A 17,515-nucleotide genomic window follows, 5' to 3' on the forward strand; every position below is an offset into this window, starting at 1 on the left:
AAATTTTGAGTTTTAGAACAGTTTTTTGTCACAAATTTTCTTTGGGGGGCCGCGAAGGAATGTACCTTACACAAGGGGGGCCGAACGCTGAAAAAGTTTGGGAACCACTGACCTAAACAATAAAATAATTTCTTTGCTATATTTTTTGCATACAAAAAAGACACTGTGAAGTGTTGCTTACTTTCGGGTACCAATTTATCCCCAAAATATGGTTAAATAGGCACCCACACACTAACACTTACTTCTTGATCAGGTAAACCTTGGCTCTAATGAGCTGTTCTCGGATCTTCTCCGTGATCATCTCCTTACGGCTCTTCTGTGGTATTTCAGGCTCATCGTCTGCTCTCCGGCTGCTGTTACGCGTACTCGTGCTGCCTGCGAAACAAACCACCAACAATCGTCACCGCAAACCAAACCCAAACAAATCGAATCATCCGTAAATGTGGTGTTACTGATAGTGTCATTTACAAATAATACATTTAATATTACGTTACACTGTCACTTATCGTAGAGAGTTACATTTAAGTTACTTGTAAGTAAATGGTGTATTTTCACTGGTTTTGTTTACTATGGCCACGTGTAGATTGTGTGTACCATAAAGGTCTTCCCGGGTCCAAAGAACCAGAAATGACCCAAATCACTTTTTACCCGAACCCGAGGTGTATAAATATATATTTTTAAGAGACCCGACCCAAGAAAAACCCGAGAAAAACTAGACCTGAATCCGACCCCAATTTTTTTACCCGACTGAACCCGAATTTAAACGCCAGCGACGTGTGTGAAGTCTGCAGCCCTGCACGCACCAGACAGACAGCCACATAATGTCGCAAGCGCTATTGGCAAACAGAGAAGGCATTGGAAATGGACTTGATGCACACACGCAAGATAGTTCGGGCAGGGCCGGCGTCAAGGGAGGCATTCGCGGGCAGTGCCCCCCGAACAGGTTGTTGTGCCCCCCCTAGAAAGTTTTTTTATTACTTTAATATATATCAAGAATAATTAAAATAAATTAAACATTGAATGTTTCATGACTTGTAATGTAATCAAATGAGGTAAATATAGTTGATATATGTTTTCTTTAATTAAAATAGACCAGTTTCTCTGATTGGATGTATTGCCACGTCTCACACGTCTTACGTCTTTAGCATATTTGTGACTTGATACTAGCAACCTATTTTTTCGCGGCATTTTATGGATCGTGTAAAATATGGATATTAGAACATTTAGAACGAACCAGCACCGCCTGCTTCATGCAAACACAGACTGCCTCAAACTCAGAGATTAGAGGTCGAGGTGGAATTTACAAATCTACAGGACACTGTTTTAAGGACGTTTAATGTTCGTACACGCCATCTTCAGCTATTTTAAAGGTAAGTTAACGTTGTTTTAAATTACGTAAGCTTAAATGTGAAGTGTGGCTATAGATCGTTAACAGCATTACAACGTGATTATGGTAAAGCGGCTTTTTTAAAGCTAGGACACGGTGTGCGCTGCGCTATGAAACCCATTCATTTCAATGGCTTGCGCCGCGCGAGGGCGGTTTGTTGTTGCGTCGAGCCAAGCGCGAGCGCAGGGAAGCTCAGCTTGCGCTCACGCTGCGGTCGAAGTTCAATAGTTTTGCGCATAGTTTGTGGTCTTTTGCACTTTATACGGGAAATGAGCTGACAGTCTGTACTAGTTGTATGAGTGTGTGCTTGCTGTATTTGTTGTTTCAATGTCTTGTTTTTGCAAGTTATTGTTGCTATTGCGTGCCCCCCGTTGGAAGCCGAGTGCCCCCCTGTTAGTTATGGTCTGGCGCCGGCTCTGAGTTCGGGTCTTCCCCAAGTGCCGATGCCACTATACCTGATCCGTGTCCGAGACACACGTGAAACTTTTAGACCCAAACCAGCTCGGGTCTCGAGTCGGACCTTGGGTTTTTGGATCTAAGTGGACCCGTGAAGACCTCTAGTGTACACATACAGTAGGCATTTTACCATCTATAACTATTTCTTAACATGGAGGTAGAATTTAATTAAATATATTTTAAAACGTATATATTACAACACTCATTTTTGGCATTAGAAAAACTAAATTATAAAAAGTAAAGCTGTATGAGACTCCTCACCTCGTTTGGATCTGGCAGAGGAGCGTCTAGAAATGTGAGACCCGCCGCTGGTGCTCTGACGTCGCAGATATGCCCGCTGCTCGGGATAACGGATCTGCACGTTCACCTGCTGCGAGTCCACGGATGTCCCAAGGTTTACAGACTTGAGCGAGAACGCCGGAGAACTCCTCTTCTCCTCATCACACGTCATTGCCACCGTCATTTTCCCCTCGTCCTCAGATTCGTCTTCACTGGTACAACCACCGCTCCGTGACATTTTAGGGTCGTCTTCATCCCAGAGGCCGTGACACTGAATCGAAGAGAGACGATGCGGATAATCAAAACAGATGAAAACCAAGCTTTTAAAGTACTGCGAGACTCAAAAACAAAACATTGCCTGTTCATTCAAAGCTCTAAACTACATGGAGATAAAAGGCACAAAGAGAGACAAAAGATATATTTTTAGCACAAATCAAATTCTTGATCACAATAAACTATTTGGACATTTTGAAATAAACCTCAGCATATATAGTGCCAATAGCAGCATTTTTCTGGATGTTTTGTGCCTTTTATGGGTGTGCTGTAAATCACACATTTACTGTGTTTTTACAAGCGCTCTTTATCAACCCACAGTCAAAACCAACAAAAAAATTGACAATGCACTTTTTACTAGCGCCCTCACAAAAAGAGCAAAATCAAAACCACACTGGAACCTTTAAAGAAGAGCAACCTTACGCTAGCATTATTTCACGAGCATTACGAAATTGATTTTAAATCCATTTTATGGTTTTTAAGCTTTCAACAGTCCAGTGGCTTTGTTTACATCTCATAATGTCTGATAAATTATGTTTCTATCTTGGCGTCCTTTACTGGAGGCTGGAAAATATCTCAAACCTAAAACAGAAAATGATTAGGCTACTGAACAAGAACAAGACTTTACAACACCTGCAATAGATCAGTGTGAATTGTTTTAAAGATCTTAAGACCTATGATTGATTCTGTAATTCAAAACTCATGATTAATATTTCCTCCTATAGGTTATTGATATGAACAAATGTCTATAGAAGGTTTGTGTCTTTATTAACTCTTTCCCCGCCATTGACGAGTTATCTCGTCAAAAAAGAGAAAACATTTGCATACAAAAACATGTTCCTGATGAATTTTTATGTTAATCTGCAATACCGCGATTATCCACTTACCCAATTTATGAAAAAACTGAAGCCAAAACGTTATTTACTCATTTTAAACTCTGCGTATGTTTTGATAATTGTTATGAATCTGATCTCTAAATAACACATTTAATATATATATATATATATTTTTTTTTTTAAGAAAAATACCCATATTTAAGAGTTTATAAGCAGAGAAAAAATATAGTTAGCATATGTTTGTTTGTTTATTGTTTGTTTGAAAGCAGAGGTTCTGTTCTTTCATTTGATTTGTATGTTTATATTTTTTTAGAAAAAAAATTTTCCTGGGAATTTTTAAAACTTTTATGCAAATCACAAAAAAATGCTGGCGGGCAACTTAAAAAAAAAATGGCTGGCAGGGTATGAGTTAAGTGCAAAAATTTTAATTTAATGTTGGGGTGTACATCTCGACTGTGATGTCACAGTTGGTGTTATGTTGAGATTGGCCTGATGTCTTTTGCATGTATGAGGTTTAAATAAAAGGAGGAAACAATAGTGTTTAAGGCTCACAATGTCATTACCATGTACAAAACTCATCAATGCCTACATAAATACAGTTTTACATTCTTCAGCACCTTAAACTCTGCACCGTTTCTACAATGCAGCCAGAAAAGTTATATAACTACATTAGACTAATGCCATTTATCATTATGTGAGGGATAATGCACAGCCAGACAGTTCAGAATAATTGCAGGATAAATCCCGACAGGGTGATCAGGATTACGATGCTAAGCGGAGGATTTATTTGCGAAAACAACCCATCTGCCTGTAAATTATCCTGCTTATTATACGGCTACTTGCCACAAAACTAAATATATACAAACAAATATTGATTTGATATATTTTATTAACTCATTTTGTAAATAATGCAAATTGAATTCATTGAATACATGTCTCCTAGCAGCCAAAATGCGCTCAAGTCTAAACAAGACGAATATGAATTTTGTTTTATCATGTGTAAATAAAATCTTATATGTTATTAATTATGCATATTTATATTACATTGATTGATACATTAATTACCTTTTATTTGTAAGTATTAAGCTGAGGGTGACCATACATGCTATTTTTCCAGGACATGTCCTGGCCAAGATTTCGGGTGTGTTATCCCAAAGTCGTATTTGTCGACCGCATACGCGGCGTTGCTATTTTGAGGCAACTTAAATAGACTACGCCATTGACCAACAAAAACCTGCTCTAAAGTCTAAAATCAATGGTGAAATATTATTTTTGTTATTTAGAGAGTGCGTTAGTAATATGCCCATTTAGACCATGCGCCGTGCGATTTAGACAATAAAATAGGGCCCATTATGATAATTCACAGCTGTTATTCATCAACAACCGGCAAAATCAATATCTCATGACTTCATCACTTTCATTAGTCTCTTACATATTCATGCATACATTTCGAGGAATATTACATTTTAAATATTATTTTAAATATTTTGTAATATGATATTACAATTAAAACAAACGGTTGTCTTTTTAAACGCGTTTCAAAAAGTTTATTGAGTTGGCTCACGCAGTTTCAGTTGGAGAGCTTGAGAAAGGGTCACGTGATTAAGGAAATATAGGGACCAATCAAATCGATGCTCACTGGTTTTTGCATTGCACCTTGGGAATTTTTAGGGAATGAACGTTCCAGTGCACTGGAAGGATTGCACCTAAGACACTCCTTGAAATGGTCGACTCCCTGGACTACTGAAAAAGGGAGCTGAATGAGACGCAACCTATATTCAGGCAACATGGCTGCTAATTTATATGGTGAAAGTTCTTGCTCACAGTTTGAATGGGATTTTCATGAACACTACAGCTGACAGCATGCAGAAGATTTAAAATAGGAACCTTCAGTATGGATCGGTGAAAAAACAGTGCAAGCAGCTGGACGAGGTCATAAAGTACATAACCATCTTTCTTCTCCACCCCGATGATGTTGGGCGGATGGTACGGCTTCTTCTTGTGCATCTCCAGGTCCTGGTTGAATGGGAAAAAGCTGAACTGGAAGAAGTATTTGATGACAATGGTAACCTGAAAGACAGAAAAAGAAACTATTTAGAGTTTTTTAATGAGTAACACTTTACAATAAAGTTGTACATTTTAGTACATTTTTACTAACATAAACTAACAATAAATAGGCAATATAGTTTTCACAAACACACCATGCACAACAGGAAAATCGAATAATATAATCGGTTCAACAACGAAGACGATCGAGTGGGCTTTAGTTAATGCCAGTACAATTGTTCATGTTACTTCATTTTTCATTAGCTATTGCATTAACTAAAGTTAACAAATACAACCTCATTGTAAACTGTTACCAAGTGATATTTACATGATGAAAGTTGGGTACATAAAAACCATTAAGAAGGTTAAACTATATAACCTTTTTCTACCTTCTCCCTTAATTTCTATAGTTTTCTGCTTATGTTAGGGAAAATTTAAAGACTTAATTCAAGAAGACAATTAATTAAAGATACCAAATATACCTCAAAACCTTACCTCTGTGTATACAATAGCAGTCATCCAAAAGCGTTTGCTAGGTCGTGGAACAGAAAGCATTGCCCATAGAAAGATGGAGATGGGCAGTACTAGCGTTGCCATGGACGCTGAGATCATGTGGTTGAGGATGATCACCAGGTAACACACCATCTCTGAATGCGCCACTAGCAGGTTATAAAGAGCATAACATAGCTGCAGACCCAGCGGCTGGGAAGTATAAAAACGCTCTGAATTATCCAGTTCCTCGTCATAGAACATTCTGGAGGAAGAACAAGAGTACAGATATCAGAAGTTACATACAAAATAAAAAAATAAAAAAATTATTAATAAAAACTATATAACATTCATAAATTAAATGCAACCACTTGATCGTAATATAAATATGAATAACTATATAATTATTAGGGATGTAAAAAAATGTATCGCGATTAATTGCATACAAAATAAAAGTTTGTTTTTCCATAATATATGTGCATGAATTGTGTGTAATTATTTTGTATATATAAATACACACATACACATATGCATTTAAGAAAAATGTTATTTATGTATTTTTTTATCTATATATAATATAAAAAAATTATCTTTTATTTTGTATGCGATTAATCTTTTGACAGCCCTAAAAATTATGTAATTATAAATATTATTTCTTCTTGCACTCAAACAATTTTAATTTTGGATCAAAGCTATGATCTTGGCATTGTTACTAATGCCGAGTTCAGACTGCACGATTTTAGCCCTGATTTTGACTCGCCGACAGGTTTTGAGAAATCGCCGACAAATGGCCGAAATCACAGGCGAATCGATGCTCGTGCACGCGAGTGACAATCACACAGTGTGAATTATAAAAGACGCGTTCTGAGAGGATCGCCTACGAGTCGCCAACACCCGTGAGATATTTGGCATGCTAAATATCTGGACCGGTCGGCGATTCAAAATCATTCCATGTGAAATGTGTTTTGACTGACAATAACATCGGCGATGACCTACAGCCAATGAGAGAGCAACATACAAGACAGCTGGAAGTTCGGGGAGGAGCCTCTCCAAACATTTCCTCATTCATAATTTTTATTTCTTCTTCTTTCTGCTGCAAATGAGCGCACATGGTAAACTTCTTGCGGGTGACTATTTTTAATAATAATCCCAGTCTCACGTGAGAACTCCGGTCTTGCACGCGTGACCTCGCGCCGTTTCCTTCGCGTCACTTCTCGCGTGCGTTTGGTTGTGAGACGTAGTTTGCGGACCGGGAAAAAGTTATCGGCGATTCTTCTTACGGTAAAGTCATGCAGAATGAAGACCCCTGTCGCCAATCCATCATGCAGTGTGAAACAGCAGCGACTGAACGCTTCCCCTGATAATCACGCAGTGTGAAACCACAGGTGACCCGACTAATTTGAAAATCATACAGTCTGAACTCGGCATAAGTCTGCAAAAGTGTTTTTGAACCATTCCATCGCCATGTACTGTAGTATTGTTTTCTTTTACATCATCTCATGAACTGTTTTATGTCTCGATCACAAGAAAACAAGAACGACAAAAAGTAATGCTGCATGGCTTTCAAGACTTTAGTAAAAAAGATTCTGAGGAAATCTACCACTTGAAAAGTCTGAAAAAACAATCCTGGTTTCGGAAATGTCCAGTATTTGTGAGACGCCCCCAGACTTACTAGCTGGGTTTCGAAGCGAATCACGCTTGGATAATGGAGACAAGATGCATGTCAGGGCGTGACATTAACTTTTTGAGGAACTTGTCCTTTGGACAAGTAAATTTATGTTTCACTTGTCCATGCACAAAAATCACTTGTCCGGGTAAAGATTTATAATATAATGTATTGTTTGTGTTTTGCTAATGAGTGGCGGAGCAAGGGATTTTTCATAGGGGTGGCCAGGCAGGGGCCAGCAGTTACTCTGGGGTGGCATATAAAATCTCTATCATCCAACCTTAAAATACTTTTAAGTATTATAGGTGTGTTAATCACAATGATTTATAACATACAATTGCTACAATACTTTAATTTTAATTAAATTGAATTGAGATTAACATACAATTTATAGTCATAATTCAACATCATGTTTTTTAAAACTATTTAATAAAATAAAACTTTTGAAATTTACTTTGAAACCAGAATTTATATCTCCCATTGCTGAAAAAACTATAGAGACCAGAAAATCACGTGAATTTTTTAGGCCACTGAAATGTATTTTACTAAGATTCATTTGGCTACTTCTTGTTACTCTTTCTAAAGAAGGATGCTATATCTGCTGCCTTTCTCTTCATTTTTCCCACATTTCAATGATTGTCTGACATTAAAACGCTAAAGCAAAACATTAAAACATTAACATGTTTTAAAAAACGTATTAGGGTAAATGTATCTAGATTATCTGTTATATATAAAATCAACCTTAATTCTAGCATTTATGCTGTAATGTTTGTGTGGGATTTTTTAATGTACAGTGACGAACTTTGTCAGATTCAAATCGTTTGCCGCGCGGCGCACACACACACATAGGCGCGCTGAAAGAGAGATTCTCATTATAAAACAGGGGCTGGATTCACAAAACATTCTTAAGAAGAAAAATCTTCTTAACTGCCATTTTATCTTAAATTCAAGCTTAAGAAAAAATTTAAGAATATTTTTTATTCTCAAAAAAAAGCTTCTTAAGAAAGTTCTTTTTTTTTTCCTTAAGTATGTTCTTAAGAAAAAACTTAAGAAGTATTCCAATTCTCGAAAAATAAACTGTCTTACATAACATCTTAAAGTTAGGATAACCTTACAGTAGTCTTAAATCTCAAAATGTAGGATGTTTTATACGTTAATGTGACTGTTTTAAATGTGACATGTTGAATTTTGTAGTCTGAAATGGCAATTTAATCAGTTTACTTCACATAGATTAGTTTAAAGAGGAATTTCATCGTCATATAATTAAGTTTAATGGCTTACTTATGTCATGAAACACAAATAAGTATTAGTGATAATATAAGCAAACATTTAACTTCCTCCGTAATAGCCTGCATTCATTGTGAAATTACTTAACAGCTAAAAGTCGCTCTAACGCCGCATTCAGACAGCCAGCGATGTCATCGCTGTGTGTCGCCCATCTCTTTCAATGAGGCGTTTCTAAATCTGCTTGTCATAAACAAATGAGTACCATCTACGCCAGTAACTGACGAGAGAAGGATGACGTAAACTCCACTGCTTCGTTCTCATTGGTAGTCGCTCCCGAAATTCGCTCGACATTTGCATAAAGTTAAACTTTTCGTAACTTTCTCGCGGCGCTGGACACGCCCTTACGGTCGCCAACGGTCACTTTCGCTCATGTCGCCGGAAGTCGCCTGGTTTCCATTGAAATGAATGAGATTGCGTCGCTCTGCTATTGCTGGTTGCTGGCTGTCTGAATGGGGGGTAAGCAGGAGGCGAACCGGTAATTGCTCCGTCATGTGAGTCGAGGGCTCCGAAACCGCATGCACGCTTCATCCTCCGCTTCATGTGAGCGCGGGTCGCTGGTTTGTATCGCGTAAATGATCGCAAGGTAGTCAAAAGATTAATGGATAAGCGTATTGTTACCTCATTAACAGGGTATCTTAATTCATTTAAAAGCTTGTCATTTTACTCTTAAGACACAAATTTAAGATATTCTTAAGAAAAAAATGAGAACTTCTTAAGAAATGTTTGAGAATTGCACTTAGGAACATTCTTACGCACTTCTTATAATTTATCTTAAGAACTTTCTTATTTTTTGTCTTAAGAATGTTTTCGTGAATTCGACCGATTCTTAAACAAGATTTTAGGCCCATTATGTGTTTTTACCGAACTTTAGAAGAGAAAAAATGCGGACTTAAATCGGCTTTTTTGACACACAGTGATGAAAACGCAGTTGAAGTGTCTGTCATTTATACACTTCAATATTCCGCTCGATGTTTGCGCTGCGTGTTCTGCTCTGTCGTTAACCGCACATAACGTTAAGTAACATTGTTTGAAATTTAACTTGTCCAGTCGGACAACAAATTTTCTCTTACACTTGTCCTTCAAAAAATCCACTTGTCCCGGACAAGCGGACAAGCCTTAATGTCGAGCCCTGCATGTAGTCACGATGGGGCAAGTTATTAATTTACTAGCAGTGCAGCTTGTAATTGCCAAACTGAATTTTTAGCACAAAAGAAGGAATGCAGAATTTTTGATGCAGGCACTGGCAGCAAGGGCATTATGACAACAACATATATGGTAAAGACAATGTTTCCATCTCCAATTATTTACATTTACTTTTTCCGCATAAGTCAAAAAGCACCTCAAGCGAGTGTAAAAACTTTTTGCGAATTAAAAGATTTGTATTTTTGAAATTTGGCATTTCCATCGCTCGTTCTTGATACTTCAAAATGCGCATAAAATTACGGTGATGGAAACATGGCTGTTATTGCTAATCTGAACTATGGAAAGACTTTGTCAAACATCTGGCTATCTAAGTTTACTCACTTGTTAAGCAGTAGCTCGCTGGCAGTCAGTTCAGTGGTCATAGAGGGCAACAGAGAGTCGTCCAGATCAGACTTGCTGTCGGGCGTCATTAGCATCAGACGTTTATCACTGTCACTTTCGTCTGAGCTCATAGACAGCCGGTCGAAACTCACGGCTTTGCTGTAACTAGGTGGCACATCTGCATCAGAGGTGTTGGGCATCTCTGTATCTGGGGTTAAAAGCTGCCCGCTGTGTAAGTCTGTTTGCCCATTCTCAGCTCCTGATGATTCGCCGTCATCCCTTCGAAGAGGCTCTTCTCCATCTTCCTCTTCAGTAACAAATTGTTCTTCTTCCATGTGCACCTCAAACTCCCCCTGAGAGACCTGAACATCTTCACGTCCTTCATCTGAATCTACCGGATCCCACTGACTTTCCTCCATCACTTCCTCTGTCTTGTCCTGCATCACGTCTTCGCTTACTTTCTCGGTTATTTCTGCCATTTCATCCTCTGTAATATCCAGTTTCACGTCTTCAAGACCTGCCTCCTCAGGTTTATCCTCGATGGACTGCTGTGTCAAGTCAGCTCCTTCGTCTTTTTCCTTAATTTTGTCTGCGTCCAACTGGTCCTGCTCGTTCTCAGCCTCATCTATGGTGTCGTCGGTGCCTTGCCGAGAAAACAGTGTGATGCACTGGGTGGCTTCACTGGAAAAAAAAAAAACACAAAACAACATGAGAAATTTGCAATGATAAGGTGCTAGAATACACTAGAATCACATCTTCATTCTCCTACGACTTTCATCAAAACAATAACACAAAACTGACAGTGATGGGTGTGAAGATGAGTGTGATGAAGAAGTGAACATGGACACCTGGAGATGATGCTGCTGCCGCTGTCCGCGGAGGAGTTGGACATTTCCAGGCCGTACATTTTGCGCAGTTTGGGACGAGCGCGCTCGCTGGTTTTGGGAATATTCTGGGGCATATCGTCCAGGTCATCCAAGGTGGACTGACGGGAAAACAGCATGGTGGCTTCTGTATATCCACTGATGGATGGAAACATGAACAGATGTGGAACTCAATGACAAAAAGATGAATTTATGAGGAATGATGATTTCCCCAAAAAATTTGATCCATCTCAGTGTATTGCTAATTCTACAAAAATGGACATTTTGTTATATGTACTGTACCTATATGATGAAGCATGAGATTATGATATGGACACAACATCTTTTTTTTAATGCAATTCATTCATTAGAAAAGCTTTATGACCCATTTCTACTATTACAGGTTTGATGTAAAACAACAAGACAAAGTAATAAAGACCTGGAGATGCTGTCTCTAGACGCAAAAGAGTCCGTACTGTGTCCGGCCCGTCGACGACGCGCTCTGTGTGAACCCGAACCCGAATCCTCCTCGCTGATCCGATCCAGCCCAGACTCACGAGACACATTCAGCTTCATCTGCTTCTGATAGTACACGTGAATACTCTCCCGTGATGGGACGTTTCCCTGAGGGACGAAATTTTAGCGGATTATTAACCGACAGAACGGTCAACATTTCATGTCACGCGGCACATCAAGCGAACTCAATCAATCAATCAATTTGGCTCTTGCGATGGCTAGGGGGTGTCCCATCCCTGTGCGTTGAGCTGACCAGATGGACCAGTTGTTGCCAGTGCTGATAATAAAATAGAAATCCTACATACTTTACTGCGATTTAGGTATCATCCTGCATCCTACGTTCTCATTCATCTCACATGATCATTTCAATTTAAATTATTATTTAATTAATGTTGCCATGATACATACATTTTTATTTAGAAGCCATTTCACTTGGATATACATCAAGATGGGGACAATCACTATTTCCGTTTCATGGCGACTTTAATATTTCACCACCTGCTCATTTATAAAGCAAGTATCCTGTAGGCTGATACAAGACCCTACATCATAACCTAATGTAGTTTATTTTGTTGTAATGCCTGTCAGACTAACATCCAACACATTTTCTTTAGATATCACACTAGTTATTATAAAAATATATTAATGAAAAAATGACATATTTAACCTAAAAGCATGAAAGATCAGATGTTACATTGGTAGAATTGTTCACTGTGAACCTTTTTGACTTCTCTGGTCAGCATGCAGCGTTCGATGCGCAGAACTGTGGATATGTCAATGTACTCTCTGCAGACGGAGTTCAGCCACTTGGTGATGCTCTCAATGGTGGTCAGAAACAGCACCCAGGTGAACTTGATGATGTTGAAAACCCTCTTGATGATGTTGTCTGCAGGAATGGGAGAAGCAAAACGTTTAAGTTTTAAGTTATGAGCTGTACCTAAAGTTTTTTTTCATATGACACCACCAGTGTTGGGGGTAACGCATTACAAGTAACGTGCATTATGTAATATTATTACTTTTCTGAAGTAACGAGTAAAGTAACGCATTACTTTATAAGTGTACACATTCATATTTAAGTTACTTTTATAAAAAAGTAATGCGAATTACTTTTTAGTTTAATTAATTGATTTAAAAAAAATAATGTACTGAATTAAACTTAACGTAGTCACATTATGCTCTCTATGCGTACATGCCTGTGTGGGAACAGTTTGAGTCTGAGATGGCAGGCCAGAGCTCGACATTTTTGCGATGGAAATATGCAATTTCTGAATGCGGAACTTCTCAGTCATAAAAACACCTGCAAGGCCTGAAAGAGATCAAGCCTCAGCCAAGAAAAAGTAACGCAAAGTAACTTAAAAGTAACATAAGGATTACTTTCCATGAAAATTAACTAAGTAACGCAATTAGTTACTTTTTGGCGAAGTAACTAAATATTGTAATGCATTACTTTTAAAAGTAACTTTCCCCAACACTGGACACCACACAATCTTAAAAATTATCCCATTTTGGGTTCCCCAACGAATCTTTCACTTTCTTTCATAACTTTTTATATTCTGCAAAACCTTTTCCCTTTACAAGAACCTGTGTTCTACGAATGTTAAAGGTTCTTTATGGAACCATACAGCCTGACAAAGAACCATTTAAAGTCCCCCTTGCTCTCAATAATTTTTTCACTTAAAACTCATCTTTGAGCATAATAATAAAAGTATTACTTGTGACAGTAGTTTTTTTCATGCATTCAAACAGCTTTAATGTGACTCTACACCATTGCCTCATTAGTATATGCAGATCTATGAATATGCAAATTAGCCCCATCTCTACTCAGTCGCACAGAGTCGGACCATAGATATATGAATATGCGAATTAGGCCTTGCCTCCACCCCGGACCATAGATATATATGCAAATAGATGCTACATTCAGCAATTTCAGACACATAACAGTCCTTCCAGAAAAACTTTGTAATTGTTGCGGGCAAAAATGCTTGATCTTGCGGCACGTTTTTGTTAAAAAAAATGCGATGGAATATGCGGGACATTTATGCAATTTTATGCAATGAAAATGCGGGAACTTGCAAAAATTGCGGGAAATTGCAAAAACTGCTGTTGGATGAAAAAGAAAAAAAAGTGATTCCCAAAACCCTGTTGTTTCATGTCGGGTAATTACGTCACTTCATAACGTTCCCATGGCAACATGGGGACATGTTTTTTTTATAAAAAAATGCGATGGAATATGTGGGATATTTATGCAATTTTACGCAATGAAAATGCGGGAACTTGCAAAAATTGCGGAAAATTGCGGGAAATTGCAAAAACTGCGGTTGGATGAAAAAGAAATAAAAGTGATTCCCCACGTCGCGTAATTACGTCACTTCATAACGTCCCCATGGGGACATGGCTGCGCTTGTGTAAAGTAAATGCAACATTTTCCAGCTTTCTGCTAAGATATATGTGACTTTTTGAAAATTAAGCTGAGCAGCCATCGTTTCAGCGCTGAGTCTATGCTGAATCCATATACAATATCTATGGCTCAAACTCTGATCCACTCGTTTAACTGTGATGATGTGATTGGTTACATGTTTGTGACGTAGAAAAGGCGATTTCAAACTACGGTTTGGAGTTTTTGGAAAACTCCAATTTTATGATGAAAATTCTCAACAATGGTTTTGAATGATGAATTTGTCTGAGACAACGTAGTTTGTTCGTTTAGGGCTACTGTAGAATCATGATGGCACAAAATGGCTGCCTCCATGTAAGGGGACCACCGATGTATGTAGATAAAAACAGCTCATTCTAAAGTAATAAAAACAATACAGTTCATTTTGTCACATCTTTAAACACCACTGAAAGCATAGTTGTCTATATAATATTGCAATTCTGTCAAAAGATCCTTCTAATATTTCCACACTGCACCTTTAAAGCATATTAAAACACCACATAGATATATAAACCAAAATAAAAACTTGATTTTCACCGCAGAGGGAAACTTTTTTAAAGGTTTTTATCATGAAGATCATAAAAAATTTTTTTTATGAAGGTACCTGGTCCGTTTTTTTCATCCTCTGAACTCTGACGATCCTCTTCACCAATTTCTATTGCCACATGACCTACACAACATACAGATAAGGTTGCTTTTTACCGTTCATGTTTAAGTCTTAGTTTTTAAATATGTTGCTATTGACAAATTGGTCTTAGCCCTTTTACATTACTTACAGTAATGCATTAGACAACAGTGGCAGCTTGTGACTGCTCATCCGAGGGGCACAAATTCAAAATATGTGTCCGGAGTGTCATGTGTGTTGCTCGTGTTTTCAAAATATGTATTTGTTGCGTCATGTGAACCATCTGCATCATGTGTTTTGTCAAAATAAGTGCCTGCTGCACACGCGTCAAAACTGTTTTTGATAAAAGAGACGTTCGCAAAATACACGGAAGACACTCTCTTAACAGTAAACTCTGATTACACATGAGATTATGCGAGTATCTGGCAAACGCAAGCGTCTCTTTTATCATAAACCCTTTAGACGCGTCTGCAGCAGGCACTTATTTTGACAAGACACGTGATGCACACAGGATCATTCGATGCGCAGAACACATATTTTGAAATTACGAACCACACACATGATGGGCTACATACATGATGTGACGAACTTCGCATCGAGCGCCTTAGAAAAAAGAAGTCACCGGCCGTCACCGTTAGACAACATGAACTAACAATAAATAATACTTCTAAGGCACATGTGTCAAATACATGGCCCGAATTAAAGCAGACCAAGATCAATTAAAAACTTAACAAAAATCATTACGCGGGCCTGATCTGGCCTCCAGGCCTTATGTTTGATATATGTGGCCTAAATGGTTTTGAAACCCCTGTTCTAAGGCATTCATTAACCATAGTTTGTTATGCACAGCATTTACTTATACATTTTTAAAATCAAACATTTTAAATGTTAACATTAGCTAAAGCACAATGAACTAACATGAACAATTGTATTGTATTGGCATTAACTACGGAGAAATATTTAATGTTTAAGGGAATAAATCTGTAAACTTACTTGTTCTCCTGTTTTTAGGACTTACTTTTTTTATTTAGTTAAATGCTGGGCTACTCGGCTGTTCTAGATGAACGATCTTTAGCATTACCGACATCATTCCTATAGGTGGAGCTTGTTTCCCATAAATATGTGAAATGTCCCATAAATAAAATGTCTCGCCCTATCGACTTTAACTGTAAGTGCATTACTATAAACAGTATGACAGACAAAAGAAGGAGCTTTCCGAGGTCATCAGCAGCGTGGCACAAACTCAGTCAATAGTTATCGAGCTTATCCTAAAACCACAAAATTCCTTCAACCAAACATAAGGCGACAACCGTAGCATACTGTGCTTTAGATGACCTGATAGTGACTGCTAATAGTTGCTTAATACCTTCTTTATTGTCTTTTTTATGTCGATGACCGCGGCCATATCGCTTCCAGAAATGTCGCCTCCCTTTGGTTCTCTCTTTCAGCGCCGTCTTTGAGTCGGTGATCCAGGCACGATACACAAACTACAAAGTAACATCAATGTAAATTCATTTATTAATGCATTTGAACACAAAGTTTCCCAATGATATCAATACATAACCATGTTGGACATCCAGCCATTTCAGGAAATTAGGTGAATTTAAACACAAAATGTATATTTATCCCAATATAAGCCATAAGTAAATTATCTTTAGATGAAAAAATAATGCTTTTTAATGAGTTTTTTTCTCATCTCCTGAAAAGGCAGGATTTTGACACAAACCCACGACAAACAATCATATCCAATACGCTGAATACAAACAACTATTTTTTAAGTTTCAAGTGAAACTTGAGTGCATATGAATATTTTGATGAAGTTGTTTGAATTCAGTACACAAAAGATAGGACAAAAGAGTAAATATGGTGCACTCCACTAAAAACATGATTTGGCACTACATGGGTATTTGTAGTGCCAAATCAATTCAATTTCCAATACCATTAGCATAAAGTGGAGCGACAACATCATTTAGCAGAACAAAAACAAAAACAAACAAATCCTATCATGGACACCACCACACAAGTCACAATGGGAAATACATCTAAAGCATTTCCATTCCATGCCCGCTTATGTGAGTTATTATTTTGACATTTGAATATTTTCTTAATAACTTCAAATGTATCATTGCAATAACATGGAATGGAAAGGCAGCTTAAAATATTAACATGAACACCACCAACAAACACACAGACTAAAGCAGACCAGATCACATGTTCACCCCACCGCGGTGGTGATACCTTTGCCGCCCTGATAATATACTGAAGAATGGTTTTGGGCAGTTTAATGACTGATTTGGGTAAAGCCACGAGGGCCGAAGCAAACTTTCTGATTGCTCGCTGAGAACAAAAAAACCAGGGAGAGAGATTGAAAGAGTCACAGCATCAATATCCACAAGTCCTACTACACAACACTACATTATACAATAGATATACATTACTTATATGTGTTTAAAATAGGTATGAATTTTGTTATGCTGGAATTATATTAAAAGGAGTCTGAATTATACATTTTTGCACTACAAAAACATGAGCCATTACAGACATCAGATGGGTTGTGATTACACTTTAAAATGCTGGGTTATTGTTAACCCAGGGTCAAGCCCAGCCATTGGGTTAAATTATCCCAGTTAAAACAATCCAGTATTTTGAGTTGAAACAACCAAGCATAGATTAAATTTAGTGCTGGTCAAAGACTAATCACGATTAAAGAAATAGTCTACTCATTTTCAATATTAAAATATGTTATTACCTTAACTAAGAATTGTTGATACATCCCTCTATCATCTGTGTGCGTGCACGTAAGCGCTGGAGCGCGCTGCGACGCTTCGATAGCA

The 17,515-nt window shown here is 37.8% G+C and overlaps 1 protein-coding gene across 1 annotated transcript in view; it reads right to left on the reverse strand.

Moving 5' to 3' along the window:
• The window catches only part of LOC129443167 (piezo-type mechanosensitive ion channel component 2), a 146,674-nt gene that overhangs the window by 19,524 nt on the left and 109,635 nt on the right, over positions 1 to 17,515 (reverse strand). The window contains exons 35-45 of the mRNA XM_073857068.1: positions 16,920 to 17,018; positions 16,048 to 16,168; positions 14,661 to 14,726; positions 12,342 to 12,508; positions 11,546 to 11,730; positions 11,092 to 11,265; positions 10,244 to 10,924; positions 5,773 to 6,031; positions 5,119 to 5,301; positions 2,105 to 2,393; positions 243 to 375 (exon numbers count right to left, since the gene is read on the reverse strand). Coding sequence (XP_073713169.1) covers positions 243 to 375; positions 2,105 to 2,393; positions 5,119 to 5,301; positions 5,773 to 6,031; positions 10,244 to 10,924; positions 11,092 to 11,265; positions 11,546 to 11,730; positions 12,342 to 12,508; positions 14,661 to 14,726; positions 16,048 to 16,168; positions 16,920 to 17,018 — 2,357 coding nt within the window. The remainder of the gene's footprint in view (positions 1 to 242; positions 376 to 2,104; positions 2,394 to 5,118; positions 5,302 to 5,772; positions 6,032 to 10,243; positions 10,925 to 11,091; positions 11,266 to 11,545; positions 11,731 to 12,341; positions 12,509 to 14,660; positions 14,727 to 16,047; positions 16,169 to 16,919; positions 17,019 to 17,515) is intronic.

This window comes from Misgurnus anguillicaudatus, chromosome 2, assembly GCF_027580225.2.
Source record: "Misgurnus anguillicaudatus chromosome 2, ASM2758022v2, whole genome shotgun sequence".
In the NCBI taxonomy this organism is placed as follows: Eukaryota; Metazoa; Chordata; class Actinopteri; order Cypriniformes; family Cobitidae; genus Misgurnus; species Misgurnus anguillicaudatus.